This window comes from Peromyscus eremicus, chromosome 3 (genome assembly GCF_949786415.1).
Source record: "Peromyscus eremicus chromosome 3, PerEre_H2_v1, whole genome shotgun sequence".
Lineage (NCBI taxonomy): Eukaryota > Metazoa > Chordata > Mammalia > Rodentia > Cricetidae > Peromyscus > Peromyscus eremicus.
Window position 1 is genome coordinate 40307796 of NC_081418.1, and position 17527 is coordinate 40325322.

At 49.0% G+C, this 17527-nt stretch overlaps 2 protein-coding genes across 2 annotated transcripts in view; one reads left to right on the forward strand and one right to left on the reverse strand.

The window, feature by feature from the left end:
* Snd1 (staphylococcal nuclease and tudor domain containing 1) overlaps positions 1 to 17527 on the forward strand; it is a 427841-nt gene that overhangs the window by 352138 nt on the left and 58176 nt on the right. The window lies entirely within an intron of this gene.
* Lrrc4 (leucine rich repeat containing 4) lies at positions 13099 to 16822 on the reverse strand. Its single transcript, XM_059257459.1, has one exon. It carries the CDS (start codon positions 16637 to 16639, stop codon positions 14681 to 14683), a length of 1959 nt encoding a protein of 652 aa, XP_059113442.1. The 5' UTR covers positions 16640 to 16822; the 3' UTR covers positions 13099 to 14680.

The following is a 17527-nucleotide window of genomic DNA, read 5'->3' on the forward strand; positions in this document are numbered from 1 at the left end:
CACCCTGCACTGTGTTTCTCCACGGGACTCTGAGCAGATGGAAGTGAGACTTCTCCTGCTCTTGGCTTGCCCTAAGCACACATTCCTGCCATATATACCCTGCTGTCATCCTCCCAACCTAGTCATCTCAGGTGTGCCAGATAACCTCAAAAGCATCAGTCTCAGCCGGGCGGTGGTGGCGCACGCCTTTAATCCCAGCACTCGGGAGGCAGAGCCAGGCGGATCTCTGTGAGTTCGAGGCCAGCCTGGGCTACCAAGTGAGTTCCAGGAAAGGCGCAAAGCTACACAGAGAAACCCTGTCTCGAAAAACCAAAAAAAAAAAAAAAAAAAAGAGCATCAGTCTTTATTGTTCTCTTGCACTTGCACTTGGCTTATTCCTGGCCACAGAACAGGTTCTACAAAGGCATACAAAAATAAATAAGCCAGGCATGCTAGTTAGTTCTTGTCAACTGGACATAAACCTAAACTTCTGGAAAGAAGGAATTAGAGTTGAGGAATTACCACATCACATTGTCTTGTGGACACATCTGTGGGCCATTTTCCTAGTTATAGATTAACATGGAAAGGCCCAGTCCACTGTGAGCAGTACCATCCATGGGCAGGTGGTCCTGGGTTATACAAAAAAGCATGCTGAGCAAGCATGTCAGTAAGCAGCATTCTTCCATGGTCTCTACTTCAGTTCCTGCCTCCAGGTTCCTGCCTTCAGCTCCTGCCCTGGCTTCCTCAGTGATGCATTTGGACATGCATTGTGACTTGGAAATGTAAGCAAATAAACTTTTTCCTCCCATAGTTTGTTTTGGGTCATGGTGTTTTATTACAGCAACAGAAAAGCAAATTAGGATACAGAGAAATGGCTGAGGCCAGGGGTGCAGTTGCACTGAGCCAGAAGCCTCACCTAAAAATTGGTCCCTCTTTGACCTGAGCCTGGGAACCTAGACCATAGGGCAATCTGGAGTTGGCCCTGTGTTCACCAAGAAAGGAGCCTTTGGCTGATTGGGGAGGTCCATGTCTGTAACAGTCTCAGAGAAACAAGCTATTTGGTTTTCTTTCTTGCTTTGGAATAAAGGGTAGTCTCTGACTCGGTTTCTCCCATTTGTTATTCTTGGGTCCTGGCCATCTTTCCTCCCTTGGCCTAGCCTCTAAAGGGGCTACGTTTGTAGGAGGGTTCCCCCATGTTTTCTAGGACAGGCACTGGCACCTGGCTAGCTCTTAGAAGTGACTCTTGCTGAAGTGGAAGGAAAGCTCTGGGCAGTAGCTCCTGCTTCTTTTGCCTGTGAGTCTGACCAGTGTTCTCCTTGCCTTCTCAATCTAGAGCAGAGCTTTCTAATCTCCTGGATGATTTAAAAATCATGAAGTCCCTATTGCCACCCCTGGAGATTGCAATGTGAGCTAAAGTTTAAATGCTAGTGTCCTTTTTCTTCCCCCAGAGCAAAGATAAAGGGAAAGTGAGGAAAACTCATGAGAATGGGAGAGGTTCCAAGAGAAAAATACCTAAACACTGGTATCTAATGACTCCCCCAGTGAGGCTAATGTGTACCTCAGAGAGGGAAGCATTGCCTCAGGAGTCCTCAGGAGCAGGAACAAACTCCTGCCTCACTCCCTAAGCAGCCTGCTGTTGGGTCCTCCACCCAAGGGAACACAGGGAACCGAGTCCTGTATTCCCTCCTTAGATGATGCTGAGACAGACTCCTCATCCTGTGTAGTGAGTAGCATGGCAGACAGACACCAACATATTCAAGGCCCACTGCTTCTCAACCTTGAGTACTAAAGTAGAGGAGATAAATGTATCTGTAGACAAGAGCTTACTTTTGTTTTCAGGGATACCGATGAGAAAGAGTAATCCAGAGGTGACGCTACAATCCCCAGAATGACAGTTTGAAATTCTAGCTCAAGGAATGCTTGTCTGCCTCCAACCCCTATTTCCTACACCTCACATCCCACCCTTCAGTAGCAGAGGAACCTGCCACAGCAGTGAGAGACAGGCAAGGCCAGGCACTGTTGAAAATACCAGACAGCTTCCTACCCTCTCTCTGTATCTTGTCAGATTTCAAGCTTTAAGTCCATATTTGTGCTCTGCCTACTTGGCTGGCTGTTCTTGCACTTGAGCGGCTCGTTTGCCTGGACAGGTCCAAGCTGTCGGAGCCATCAGCAGCTGCACCTCCTCCCTCGCGCCTTCTGTCGGAGCCAACCTTGATTCACAGTAGTGCAGATGGCCCCAGCCGTACCCAGAGACGTCTGCCACTCTCAGCCCCTCTCCTGCCTGCTTCTGTGAGATGAGGGGCTGCCTGAACCAAACTTGCCTACAGGTCAGCCTGGGCCAGGATGAGGACGACTCGTGCTTAGTTCATGTTCTAGTACATTAAGCTTCCTGCATGATTTTAAAGACAAAATGAATGAACCCAGGGGACAAGGACAGACCAAGGCTCAAGTTCATTGTGTAAGAAATGCTTTCCAGCTTGTATGAGCACTAATCTAGTCTTGCAAATAGCCTTAACAGTGCTCACTCTGCTTCCTAAGTATTAGTGTGAGCTGGAAGAGAATCCATGGAGGAGTAATAGCAGAAACTACTTTTCTTTTTCTTCTTCTTCTTCTTCTTCTTCTTCTTCTTCTTCTTCTTCTTCTTCTTCTTCTTCTCCTTCTTCTCCTTCTTCTCCTTCTTCTCCTTCTTCTCCTTCTTCCTTTTCCAATCATGACAGAGTTGGGCAGTTTTCCAAAGCACTACTCATTTTCTCGGCCCACTTTAATGTGTTAAAGGTAGTACACTGTTGCATCAACTAGTTTCTCTTTACCTTGTCCCCTTCTAACAAACTGAGTAACTAGTAACAAACATGGGGGGGGGGGGGCTATGGCTGACGTTTTACAGAAGAGGAACATGGTAGCAACTTCAGGACAGTCCCCAACCTTTCCCCAGGGAGGCTGACTGCTGGGCAGCAGGACTATAAACAAAATAGGAGGTCCTGATCTCTCAGGCTCTGCCGGAATGAGACCCCCACAGGCATCTCTGGGAACAGCCTGCTGCAGGGAGAGAAGCCGTGGCAGCTGCTCTGCCCGGAGAACTCCTCAGTCCCAGGATGCTGATAGAAGGAGGAACATGGGCCCTCAAGGCAACCCCTCCTGTGGAGGAATATCAAGATTGAGACATTTTCTACTCTGTACAACTTGGTGTGTTTGCTGTAGGGCAAGGGCAGTTTCAGTCGCTGGTGATGCTAAAATATTTTAGCATCTGAGGACCAATAACATCCTGACTAAAAACAGACAGAGGCCTAAAGAGGCCTGGGCCTGTGTTCCACTCCCTTGTGTACTCTGAGTCTGAGTGGAATGAGGTCGTGCTAGTGGCATGGGGTTAATGGACCCCGTTCTGCTAAAATGCCACAGTCACCTGCAGCCGAGGGCTACAGTCTGCCATCTTCTGTCTGGTTTGTCACAGAGAAAGTACTCTGTCAGAGTAGAACACCCAGGAACCTTCCTATTTCCGTAAAGCCATACAGTAGATCTCACCGATGTGGTCAGTTGTGTGTTCTTTGTGACCTGCTCAGACCTCTTTATCTAGAATTAGATGTCACTTTCTCTTCCTGTTACAATGCTTACTTAACCTCTTAACCATAGGAAACATAATCTACCGCCTCTTTTTAATCCATAAAGTCCAGTCGGGTGGAAATGCTGGCCTACAAGCAACCTACAGGCATGGTCCAGGTCATTGAGGTGGATTCCAAGGATCTAAATCAACAGTATTTATCATGGTCCTGAAAGGAACCATCAGATTCATGGCCAGATTGTTAGCCAGCAGCACATGTGACGGATACCCCTCCCCCATTATGTGTCAGAGAATAGTCCTGGGGTGCTCAGTGCAGTGTCAGAACAACAGGGCTCCAAGAGAGTCACTGCCTTCTTGTCCTGCCATTTTAGAGACTTCCGGTTCAGGGAGGTTCTCCCCTCTCTTGTCACAAAGTACTCCATAAGCCTGCCTTGAAAGGGACCCACAGAGGCTAGTCACCTCACAGCCATCTGCACTACACTCTAGTCGTCCAGGTATCTTCCTGATGCCAGAATGCCCTGGCCATGAGAGAGCTGTGAATACAACAACTAGTCTCCCAGGAAGAGTCCCTGATGGCCTGGTGCAGGACCACCCCTCAGGCTCCAAGTGTTGTATCCCACAGTTTCAAACCTGAGACTGCTGTTTTCTCTGGGGGAAAGCTGAGAAAAGATTCCCCAGCTGACTCCTGTCTCGGCTACAGTGGAAAAGCCACCGTGCTGCCGTGTGTCTGCTTTCGCCATGCACACAGATTCCATCCCGCCTGGTTCCCACCAGCAGAGGGGAGGCCTCATCTAGCTCCAGAAGCAGCATTTCTATACTTGTGGAGTCTACAGACCAGAGCAGTAAGGCCTGAACTCCAGGAGGGAAATGAAGTCATCTTACACTGTTCTGGCTGGTGATACCCATGTTAAATGCCCAGCCTTCCTTGACTATTTGCTGCTCAGGTCCTATCCTACAGTGGCACTTGTGCATGGAAAGGGAACAGGAACTCTGTGCTTTATTCTGGCACCTGACAAGAGTTCTCTATCCAGCAAGCCATTGCCAGTAGGGAACTGCTGAAGTAGCACTCTGTGAGTCGCTCGGGAGACCCCTCCATCTCCTGCCAAGTCAAACAAACCTGCCTGTGCACTGGTGAATTGTATCTCCCAGCACAGTGCAGGACACAGCCTTACGGGAAAGTCCTGAGTGCCAACAAGAGAGGCGTCTGAGGAGAAATAATTGGTGCAGAAAGGGGCGGGGTGCCACTCAGTCATCTAAATGAAAAGGAAAAGGTCAGTGGCGCTATATGGGGCCCAGGTTGGAGTGTTGACTCTGCCTTACTGCAGCAAAGGCCAGCTAACTGTCCAGCCCTAGGCACCGCCAGCCCCTTCCAGCTGCTGACAGGCCAGCACGAAGACACACATGCTCTGAGTACACAGATGGGTTTGCATGTCAGCATGAGCCCATCTTTAGCCCTGGCCCAGGAAGGGCAGTCCACGACACAGTAATTTAATTAAATTTGCCTCCCTCCATGGCCCACAGATTTGAAGAGGTTTGGGGGGAATGGATCTGGCTGAGGAAAATTACCCTGCCGCTCTGGCACTGCCCCAGAGCTGAGCCGCAGTACCATAAAGGGTCTTGCCATCCTGAATACAGCCCAGGGCATCTGTCCGCACTGCAGGCTCTCTGGCCAGGCTGCCTGCTGGCACATCTGCCACAGCAGCCTCTGGAAGCAGTCCGTCTCCATCACAGGAAAGCCAATGGGGGCAAAACAAGGGGACTCCCCACTCCCTTCAGTCAAGACTGGCTGGCAGTGGTTTCCACAGAGCGAGAACCACGTCACTAGCTCTCACCAGATCACAGTCTGTTGACGTAGAGATGAGCTCACACACCTTCACTGTCTCTACAGCCTCGGTGACATCTGTAACCCTAACCTCAGAGTTGTCAGACCACATGCATCCATGTGCGTCTGCCCTGGATGGAGATGATTGGTTTGGGAACCAGAAAACAATTCCCCTTCCTCCCCAAAAAACTTACTCCCATTTTATAACTCAAGGACTCATCAGTTTTTACTCATTGTGCCTGCATTTACAACATACCCAAGAGCTGCCTATACCTCTTAGCCAACCAGCTAGTGTTTCCCTCACATGAGACTCATCAGCTTGTCAAGAAGTCCGTAGGCTTTTCACTGGCCATCGCCCCTGGTCACTGAGATGACCATCACAGGGAACCCTTTTTGCTTATCACCATCTTCTCATCTCCACTTTGTCTGGTCCTGTGTATCAAGCCTTCTAGAAAAGAATATTCTCTTTGCTTGTCTTCCTAGCTCAGTACCAAGAACACGTTCTCCTTGCTGGATAATCTCTCCTCCATAATGATAGCAGCTCCTCCGAGAAAAAGGGAATTCTCTGGCACAGTTCGTCTCAACACCAGCATAACACAGGCTGTTGCTTAAGAGTGGGACTCATTAGAGTCAGGCCATTATTGAAGGGGACCAGTCTCTAGGGGAACTAGCCGAAATTACTACTCCTTAATAGATGGAAACTCATTTGCCTGGAGCCCCCGCCCTCCTCTTTATTTCTCTGCATCCCCCACCTCCCCTCTTTTCTCAGCTTTGAAGTTGAAAAGAGAAGCAACTCCACCCCATCCAAGACAGCAAATGTCTGCTAAATTAACTTGGTCAAGAGACAGCCTTTGCTGAAAGTGTCTGTTCTTTCAGAATACAGAGACTTATTGAGAAACCACCATGAAGGCAGCACACTGTGAGCAAATATATGTGATAAAATTATAGCTGGGGCCACTTTGTTTCCCAAGAGAGGATTATTGGCCCCATGGTTCAGAGTAGGTTCCCCCAAGTCAGCATGAGCATCCCCTCTGAGGACCTCATTGCTGCACAACACCAGGGAAAGCCAGGATGGTGGAAGCAGGACTCCAGACGGGAGAGGGCTTCATGATCTCGGCAAATCTCTAACATGATTTAGCCTTCCGGGGCTGGAGAGATGGCTCAGCTGTTAAAGGCTAGGCTAACAACCAGAAATGATTTAGCCTTCCCCCTACAGAAGCAGGTGTTGTCTTACTGCCCTCCACCAATGTAGAGAGAAGGAAAAGACCACTTACACAACAAAGGTCCCTTTGATTATCTGGTGTGTACTATCACTAAACCCACATGCCCTCCAATGCTTGACAGCTGAAAAGAAATGATAAGTTGCCTGTTTCTCCACTCCTAACTGTTGGAATGAACTCCTGAGTGGATACCATTGGTCCCAGCATTAAGCACAAGTCGGAGAAGAATGTCCTTCCTTCTCCCTTGCAAAAAAACTAGTGGAGAGCGTACAGAATTGCAAACTTCAGGCGTCACCAGTTACTGTGCCATTCTACACCTGGCATCCCCTGGATCCAAAGTTATGGTCACCCTGCTGGATTGACCAGAGATCTGGTCTACATGATACTAGCAAATCACATCTCATTGGGGTTCGTCTTCTTCATAAATAATTTGGAGTAATTCAACAAAATTCTCAAATGAATTTGGAGGGTACTCTTGACTATGCTCACATTCCTGACCTCAGCCAACATAAGCCCACACACTCTGCTACAATGTCCATTGTCACCTTCAGGTTAGCTACCCTTGATAAAAACCCCTATGACGTAAAGATGACATGGTTCTACCCAGAGTAGATATGTACTCGAACAAGGAGGAGGAAGAGGGATTGAAGGAAGGGAAGCTATGTGGCTGACACAGGGGACTTAAATAAGAAGGACTTGAAATGGGACAACACTTGGATCTTGTTATAGTCATACTTCTCTGTAGCTTCAGAACCATTCCGACGTGCACACACCAGATGGAGATGTGCTTTGAGGTGATCAGTTGTCGTCTGAGTGCTTTGCCCTTGTTTTTAATAGGGGAGAAATGTCGTCTTCTTTTCCCTGGTCCCTCTAGCAGTCTTTTCCTTGTGTTTTTCTTTTCCTCCTTCCTTTCATACTCCAGACTTCCCTCTCCCTGACCTTAAAGAGATGAATTGGAAGAATATGCTGTCATGTCAGAAGGAGCCATTGTCAGTTCACACAGGCAGGCACTAATAGGATAAAGTATTATCCGACTTCCTTTAAGTCCAGAAATTAAGTCTTCTTGGAATGGTAATAGATTATCACTTGTAGCCACTGTGGCTGCCAGGCTACAGGAACAGGCTGCTAGTGTCTGAGACCTCAGCTCTCTATCTGAGCTATTATGAAGGATGCATTGAGCATTCCTCTAGTTAGGACCAAAGGCTGGCACTTGGTTCCTGGCTAGAACTGCCTATATAGGGAACTGTCTATATATAACTCATTCAGTTTACCTATTGGGGTGGGGGGACCCTGAGTTGGAGCAACTGTCTGAATGATATTAATGAACCCAAATGAGTGGGTAGATAAAGGAAGAAATCCAGACCTTGAAGACCGGGAAGAGGTAGCCTGAGGCCAGAAAACCAAACTTTGCCCAGGGAACAGTGTGTGAAAGCCTTTCTCCCTCTGCTTGCTGACTCACTGAGCAGGTCGAGTGACTTACCTAATGACTAAAATACCACCAGCTCAGAGACAGGGAAAACCAGAGTTGAGACCTTAAAGGAACTGTAACAGGTAACATTGGAGAGGCAATAGCATGCAAACCACTAGAGGTCAGAAAGAGCCATCATTCTTGCACAGAAGGATCATTCAGGATTTCCTAAGCCCTATCATGGCGATGAGTAGACTCAAATGGAGATAATGAAGGAAAACCTGATATAATAATTGAAGGGTGTCTTTCATAGTGGGTATATAAGAAGGTAGGTGGATACTAAAGAAATGAATGGATCAAGGACTCTTCTGTTACTATTGTATAATTTATATGACCATTAGTAACTTTGTTAGTACTATAACTGGATACACAGAATGAGTGAGTTGAAAGGCTGCGTCTCACTCTGGTCCAGCAGCCCTGACACCTGGTGCGAGAGTGGCCTCTCAACTCAGTGCTTCCCAGATACAGGTTCCAAACTCTCTGAGATGCTGCTGCCCTCCCAAGTGCTAACTTGCTTTGACAAGGCAGCTTCTCTAGTGTCTCCTCACAGGCCTAGGCCAACTCTGTGACTCACTACAGGTATTCATATGCACTGAACTCAGTCATCATAATCTCTATAGCACCTTCCCTTGTGGGTAAATAGTGAACTGTGCCCTCTACTTCTCCCTTGGTGAGTATACCTTACTAGAAATGAGGAGGTAGAGTCATAGTAGACCCAAGAAAGCTGTCAGAGTCCAGGTTAGGGTACCACCTGAAGACTGGCTTGTTTTCCCCATCAGTGGACAGCCTGCAGGAGAGGGAACAGGACTATTGTAGGTGGTGTGGTTTGGCCCAAGTCCTGGCAGCAAAGTTGGCATGTACCAGTGAATAAAACCTATGATCATCCTTAAGTCTAATTCTAGCTCCTCATTAGGAAAGCAAAATGCATTGGTTTTTTAGCCTGCCTTGGAAAGCTGATCTCCCTGCTTTTCATCTCCTCTGTTCCATGCCATCAGTGCCACACTAACAGTCCTCTGCCATCCAGGGTCCAGCCAGCATCTTGCTTACTAAATCAAAAAAAACAAACAAACAAACAAAAAAATCTCCCTGGCTTTCATTCTTAACTGCATGCAGGCACTTGCCTGGGTGTCTTCTCCTTCGTTTTTCTCTCACTTGCTAAAATCATGGTGCTAGCCCCCTTTCTACAAGAGACCCAGTAGCTCTCTCTGTGCCAAGAGCCTTCTCCATTTGCTGCTTCTCCCTTCCCACCTCCAGGCCTGGTGAGGCTTCATAGTAAGGAAATATTTTTAATCACTGACCTCGATAATATTGGTTCAGTTGCCCCCCAGTAGAGAATCACAGATAGATGAAGAGTCTAGGAAGCTCGCCATCTTGTTGAAGACCAAGACTTCCTAGGTAGAAACATCCTGTTCTGGCCCCCAGTTTTTAACATCACTATCATCAGAAGTGCCTTTTCAAAAACATAATCCATTTCAGGACTAAGATAGTGTGTGGGCCAGCTGCAGAGTTACTTTAGGTAGAGAACACATGACAAGACAGGGTTTTCCTGGGAAACAAAGTATGGCCATCTTTCTGCCGTATTTGGGCTTATAGGTGGCATTGTTTCCAACTTCTAGATAACCATCCTTTCTGGAATAGTGAGAGAAACATACGGTTCAAGAATAGGGTGGTGATGGGCACTGGTCTTTTGGGCTGTGCGGTTCTATTGTCAAATAACTGCCAGATAGAAAGTACCTACTGTGCAGTGTCGGCCACCACGCCAAGTGTGAGATGTACGGTTTTCAATGCTTGCAACAGCCTATGAAGGAGTGAAGTACCTCCCAATTAATATTGTCTTCACTTTACAGAGGAAGACACTAAGTACTTGCCTAAGTCAGAGCTAGAATTCAACCCCGGACACTGGCTCCAGAGTCTGTTTGCAAACATCATGTTCTCCTCCCCCACCACCCCACCCAACCCGTGTGTATGAGGGAGGCCTGGGGAGGGAGACAATGATAATGACCTATTTTTTAACTCCTTAAACCTGCTCAAGCTATAATTGACTTATTTTAAAGCAGAGATGGAAACAGTCCAGTACCCAAGCCATTCTTCCCCTGCAAAGGAAGGAATGCTTTCTAAGTGGATGGAGACCAAAGGAGCCAAGCTGCCTTGCAGTTTAGCTGAGGCAGGGTTTAGAAATGGCATGAACAGTGCCTGCATTAGGGGATGGCATGGTGTGCTGAGTGCCAGCAGAGGAGATCAAATCAGACATATGTTTAGATATATAAATGTCCTCTCTCTTCTCTAAATTTAAGCCCTTGCTGCTTTAGTGCACAGAAGTGGTAGACCCTAAATTGTGAACTCTCACCTCCTGAGGTAGAAGCCTGGAGTAAGGAAGACCCACCTAACCCTCTTGCAGTTCCTAGTCATCGGCCACTGAAGGAAGCCAGAGGCTGTTGACTCCAGCCCTCTTGCCTGCCAACAATAGGAATTGTCTTACAGGAGGAACTCTGCATGTTGTTCTACCCAGCAAGTTGAGTTAAATAGCCACGATAAACTAATGTCTCTAACCCTTAGAGACTGGCCTGCCTGCCTTCACTGATAATCTGGTGCAGCATTATTGCACCAAGGGGTGGTAAGAAGTCCTGGAGTAGATTCTAGAAAAGGTAACTACAGTGTGACATTTAAAGAACTAAGGCTGGTGAACTAACAAGATGGTTCAGCTTCTCATTACCAAGCCTAATGGCCTGAGTTCTAGTCAGTCACACATAGTCCTCTGACAGCCACACATGTCCCCCCACCCCACTAAACAAACAGATATGCACATTTTAAAAGAGCTAAAACTAGGTAGGTAGGTACAGTAGAGGAAGAAGAACTAAGATCCTGTTCTTCCATCCCAGTCTCATCATTGTTGAGCCAAATAAGCAGACCACCCCCTGTAGAGATTTTTTTCTAATGGGAACTTTAAGACCTTGTCAATCATCTACATTCCCAAGCTTCCCAGTCCATGGCTAGGAGGAAGCGAGCTTTCTCACTGGAAACACGCCATTGTACCTCCTTTCATCTTTCTCCTGTAGCTGCCACCCTTGTGGGATTCTGCAGTCTCTCTCTGCCACTGTCCTGGGAATCCCGAAGCTGTGTGTGCACTCCTGAGAACCCAGCACAGACGGAGCTCCTGGTACCAGAATTGTGGTCGGGCCTTAGGCAGTAGCAGAGCTGGTTGGGATGGAAAGTAAACAGCTCTTTGTGGAAGAAGAAAACACAGAAGGATCTGTAGGAAGTCCCTCTTTAGCTGCTTATTAGCATGGAAAGAAACACATTCTTGATAGCCAATAAGAACCTCAAGGAGAAAACACATTTGGCTTGAGAGTCAGGAGACCCGGCATTAGTCCCACCTCTCCCGCTGCCACCGTGACCTTGGATATGTCTTTCCATTTCTGTGGAGCTCAGTTTCCTTGACCAGAAAATATTTTTTAAAATTAGACTAAGTAATTTTCATGACCTTAAGAATTCTATAATGAAAAGTCTGTAATTCCATATACTCAGCCACAGTCTTTCCTCTAATGTGTTGCTATAACTACCCCTGAAGAGCTACCAACCCACGTTCCATTCCCAGGTAACCAGCCTTCCAGCTTGGCCAGCCAGGCTTGAGAATGAGTCATTAACACAGCCTTAGAGCCTCACTTCAATGCTCCTGAGGCTCTTCTGACAAACTGTCCCAAGCGCCTGCTTAGGGGAGGCTCTACCCCAGCTGTATAGCAAAAGAGGGCTACTTCTCAACTGCCATAGCAGCGCCAGGCTAGAGGGCAGGCCCACTGGGGAAAGAGCTGCCCTTGAAATGCCAAGGATACTTTTGCCTAGGGTCCCCCTTCTTACCCTCCCACCCCCATCCCTTCAGGTTCCTTCCAGAAAGCAGTTCTCCCTCAGGTTCTAACACTGGAATATGCTCGTCCCCAGGACACGGGCATTCCTCCTTAGGATTCTTCCCCTTTCTCTACCTCTGTCCTCAGACCTTTGTTTACCCCAAGACCCTTCGTCATTGCATTCACTGCATAATTTCTGACTTTCCAGACAGCTGCCGATAAAGGGGGTGTGGGGAAATCATCGCCCCACCTTGAGGTGCTGAGGCAGCAATGTTGTTAGCACTTGCCTCAGAGTATATATACCCAGGAAGCTGTTCTCAGCAGCCCGAGTTGTGTCGTGTAGCACTAGGGAACCGAATCATTTCTGTAATTTTCATCTGATCCCAGCCAAGTCCCACCCTTTGCTCTGCTGCAGTTTTCTTTCCTTATTAGAGGCAGAGTGCTAAAAGGACAGAGAACCAACCGTTGTTGCCTGTACTGTAAGTACATACCGGCGCGTGGTACCTTAGGCACTGGCAGCCAGAAATGGTCTGTATACCTAGGAAGATTCCGAATTGGCCATTTCTTAGCCAACTGCTGCAAAGTGCTACCTGCTTCTTTCCCTCCTTAGTGCCAGATAGATCACACCCACTCAGTCCTCATCCCTGCATGAGGATAAATATATGCTGAAGAGGGTCCTTGTTCATAGAGCCTCCCTGGAAGCCATTGCTCTGTGAACCTTAAGAGCCAGACCCCCACCTCCTCCAAAACACATCTGACTGTTTAGCACTGGGGAAGCAACACTGCCTGTGGGAATTTGCAGGCAAACTGCATTACTGCAGCCCTCTTAAATCCAAGCCTCCCAGGGTCCTTGGGTTGAGCTGGTACTGCCTGACCATCAGGTTCTGCTGAGGTGGCGGTTCACTTCTGGCCAGGTCCCAGGAGCTGAGGCTGACCCATTTCCCCTGCTTTTCCAGGGCGTGGGGAATTTGGTTATATCCCCAACAAAGCCAGGGACTAACACACTTAGCTCGTGGAAGATGCACTGGAGTCGGGGTGCATTTATTTAAACTAAAGAAAGGTGGTTGACAGCTTTTAGCATTTTCCCACACTTTAAAAAAAATGAACATTGTCTCCCCCCCCCCCAACATCGTGCCTCTTCCCTCCCCCCAACCCCTTGATTTAAATATAAATGACTCGGCCAATGCTTATAAGACTGTAGAGGTTCAGGGTCTTCTTATTCAATTTAACCCTTTGGGGACATTGAATTAAAAATTGAACAATATTTATTAAAATACAAAAATACACTTTTCTCACATTACAATCAGTGTTCTTTTGTTGGCATTCCCCCACCCGTACCACCCCCTTCAAATCTGAACCCTTTATTTCCTCTTAAAGCTAAAATAATAACTGAAAGTTACATCATTAAATGGACCAGAATAACAGATCTTGCCCCCTGCTTCTAGCTCTACTGGAGGTAGGCCTAGGGGAGGGAAGCTTCCCTCTATGGTGCCCCATTCAACAGGACTCCATGCAGAACTCATTTGTGTGTGCCCGCTGGTCACTTTTGTTGTCACTGGATTTCACGTCTCTCCCCCCCTCCCCCAGAAACATCCTGGTTGGCAAAGGCGTCTTTAAATTGAGCCTGAGCCCTTTTTAGCTCTCCTTTTTTCCTCTCTACTCATGTTCTGCCCCCACTCCATCACCACAACCAGTTGGCATCAGCTGTAATAATCCCTAATGAATCAGCATTTAGAAGAGTCACCAAATCCCAAGCATGAGAAAAGCTTCCACTCCCCTAAGTTCCCCCCACTCCCAGCCTCTCCTCCTTCTCTACCTTAAAACAAACAAGATCTTTTTTGAAAAATCATAAACTGTCATCATTGTCTACAATCATTTGTCAGATACCCGGAACAACAACAGGTGGACCCGGCCCAACGCTAATTTATGGCCTCCTGTGAATCATTCCCTCTGCTGCTCTGCCTCCCTCCTCCCCGGTGCCGCACCCCCTTCAGGCCACCTCCTCCCGGGAAACCCTGAATAGACACATGCCTTGCAGAGTGGGTTATGCCCGACTGCAAGAGTGTGGTGCAGTGTGAAAGCGTTTGACTGAGAGCTACGCCAGCTCCCTTCCTCCTCAGCTGCCCTGTAACGTTGTCAGGGGAGATACATGCAAGTCTTAGGGCACAGACCCAAAGGATTTGTGCACATGGACAAAGAGACAGCCCCTTTAAGGATTCATTTGAATTTGGGTGGTTTTCCTACTCAAAACATATTTACAGATCTATCTTCCCCTTTGCCTCTGAAGGAAAAAAATTATTGCCTCTCAACATTTTGGCACAGTACAAATTTATGATGCTTTTGTAAATTTTTTTTATAAGATAGATCTGTAAAGACGGCTCTCAGCTTAAGAAAGATGTCTGTAGAAATGGTATTCCTATATCCTGTGAAGCATCTTCTAAAAGGACAGATGCGATCTGTCCTTCCTGCCCGAGCAGCCCACACCCTGCCTCTCTGGGGTGTTGGTTGGTTGGCTTGTTTTGTCTGAGCAGTTTCCACCTTCCACCAGTTGACTTGAGGCTCCTACCCACAACACTGCCAAGATTCCCTTCCCTCCCCCTTTAAATAGAACTTACAAGTTAGAAAATAGTTGTGTTTTGATTTTTTGTTTTTAAATTTTAATATAATCTTTTTTAACCAGCCCATAGATTTAATATATAAGCATATACAAGAAAAAGTCTCTCCCCACTCTGTACAAAAGTTGCTCTTTTTGTGCATTCTATTGCATTTGATAAGTTTTTTGAGGGAGGGGAGTCATATTTGAGTTTCCTGTACCTTGTCCTTGGTATGGGTCTGAATTATATAAGGTTCAGAGATAGTGGTGACTGTGGGGTGCAGAGAGTTCCCCAGGCTGTTTTCTGTCCAGTGGGCCCCATGTGCTGGTTTGTAGGTGTTGTAGTTAATATGGTCATGTATTGTGGGCAACACTACTGCCCCCTCACCTGATACAGCGGATGGAGCTGCTGTTGCTGCTGCAGATGCTGCTGCTGGGATGTCTTCATCCACCTGGATAATCTCTACTGTCCGGGCAGCTGTGACTGTACTCCGCTGCTGGTGCCGCTTGCGAAGTTTATAGAAGACAATCAACATGGCAGCAGCTAGGAGGGTCACGGCCACAAAGCAGCCAATGATGATCTTGGTGGTCTTCATGACTTCATCCAGGCTGGTCTGCATCTTGTCAGTGGTGTCTGTCGAGGGCACTGGCACCTGCTTGGGCACACGGGTGGTCTGAATGAGCACCGTGGTAGAGGTGGTATATGCCGGCTGGTAACCAGTGGATGTGGTGGGAACAGGCTTGTACTTTCGTGTTATGTCCTCAGGCGAGATCTCTGTGGTCTCCACTGTTACTGTGGTGAAGAAGCTGAAGTTAGGGGTATTGAGCTCGGCCGAGCTCACATTGAGGTAGGCCGAGGCATTGGAGTTGCCTGCCACATTGGTCACCATGCATGTGTATACTCCAGTGTCTATGAGCAGCACACGAGAAAAGTTCAAGGTGCCATCATTAAGAACCGAGATCCGTGGGTGCCGGGAGGCGTGGCTGAGCACTGTCCCATTGGGCAGCAACCACTTCACAGAGGACATAGGGGGAGTCCGACACTTAAGTTCTGCCATCCGATCCTCAGAGATATTGAGGTCCCGGGGTGCATCCATGATGAAGGGGGCAGAGCACTGGAAGGAGGCCTGGTCCACCTCCACCAGGTAACGGCCTCGCATGTGCATGGGAGCATGACAGCGGCCACAGCAGGTGGAATTGGTGGGAATATACTCCCGAAGCCACCAAGCCAGCCACAGAATATCACAATCACAGTTCCAAGGATTGTGGTGTAGATGCAACTCCACTAGGTATCTCAGGGGAGTGAAGAGGTCATGGGGCAAAGATGAAAGGTTATTGTGGGCCAAGTTGAGTTCCACGAGGGAGGCCAGCCCATCAAAAGCATTCCGCTCAATCAGGCTGACTTGTGAGTTCATCACCCACAGCTTCTTGAGGGAGCTAAGGCCGTGGAAGGACCCAGGCCTGATCTCAGGAAAGTGGTTCCCTGACATCTCAAGCTCCTCCAGCCCCACTAGGGGTGTAAGATTGGGCATATCCTTAATATTGCACATGCCCAAGTTCAGGTACTTGAGGTTGAACAGCCCCTCAAAAGCCCCCTCAGAGATATACTCCAGCTTTTTGAGCTCCCCCAAATCCAGCCGCATGAGGGAGGGCACCCGGTTGAAGGCATAAGAGGGGATGCTTTCAATGGGGTTGTTGCGAAGCCAGAGCTCCCGCAGCTTGGACAGGTACTCAAAGGCCCCACTGGGGATGACAGTCAGCCAGTTGTCAAACAGTTCCAGGGTGTTGAGACTGGCGAGGCCATTGAAGGCCCCCACCTCTATCTGCCTGATGGAGTTCCTGCCCAGCTGCAGGACCTCCAGGTGGTGGAGGTGCCTGAAGGTGTCGGCCTGAATCATCTGGATGTTGTTTTCCATGAGGTTGAGATAGCGGGTGTTGGAAGGAATACCCTGCGGGACCTCAGAGAGTCCCCGGCGGGTGCACACCACCTTGCTGAACTGGTTACTGCAGGAACAGACGGAGGGGCAGTTCTGGGGCCCGGCCGAAGCGGCAGCAGTGATGGCCGCACACAGGATCCACACTTGCGCCGTGAGGTAGACGACGGGAAGCAGGACGGCATTCCAGGTGTGGTGCACAGTTACCTGCCACAAGAGCTTCATGGTGTGGCACGTTCATAATTCACCATCGCCTGGGATTTTGGCTTGGAAAAGAGAACCAGCCTTACCCCGGCTTAAGTGAGCTAGGAGCTCCTCTTTCCATCTGGAGAAGGAGGTGGGGAGGGGGCGATTAGAGAGGAGCAGGTCGGCCTAGAAAAATCCTGCCAAACTACAGAGCGGCCCCTCATCCACCAGCCCACCCCCAAGGCCAGCCCATAGAAAGCTAAGACTTTCTCTCCCACGTTGCAACCATCCCCACCCAATTCGCTGTCACCTACCTCGGAAGGAAAGCAGGAAAGAATTAGCGCCTTGTCCTTAAGCTTTCTCCACCGGAGCCGGGTACATCGTTCCCATTCTGACTTTAGTTTTAATTAACAAAGGGGGAAGTAGTGGGGGCAGGGAGGGCAGAGGGGAGGGGAGGGGAGGGGTGGGGGAGACAAAATGGCTTCTAGTAAATCCGGAGCCGGCGAAGCCGCGGAGTTGAGGCGCGCCAGGGAGAGCCAAGGCCCGGCGGGCTATGCAGGTGCATGCCCCCCCGAGAGCCCGAGGAGCGGCGCCACCAGCGCTTCCCTGCTTTGTCCTTGGACCCTGGCACCAGCTCGCTCCAGCCGCGGGGGAAGGCGCTTCATCGCCAAAGTGTGTCTCCGGCGCCCCCAGCCCTCTCCCTGGGCTGCCGCGGGGGATGGGGGTGCGGGGGCGCCCCGAAGCCGCCCAGGCCGCGCTCCCCGGCTGCTGCGCTGCTCTCCACTCCGCTTTCCCGGCGTCGGCCGCCTGGAACTGGCGGCAGCTGATTGCAGTCGTGAGCTCTCGGGGCTGCGAGAGTTAAGAGGTGTTCGCTGCGCCTTCGCCCTCCCTAGGCACACACCCCCTTTCTCCTCGCCTCTTCTCGGA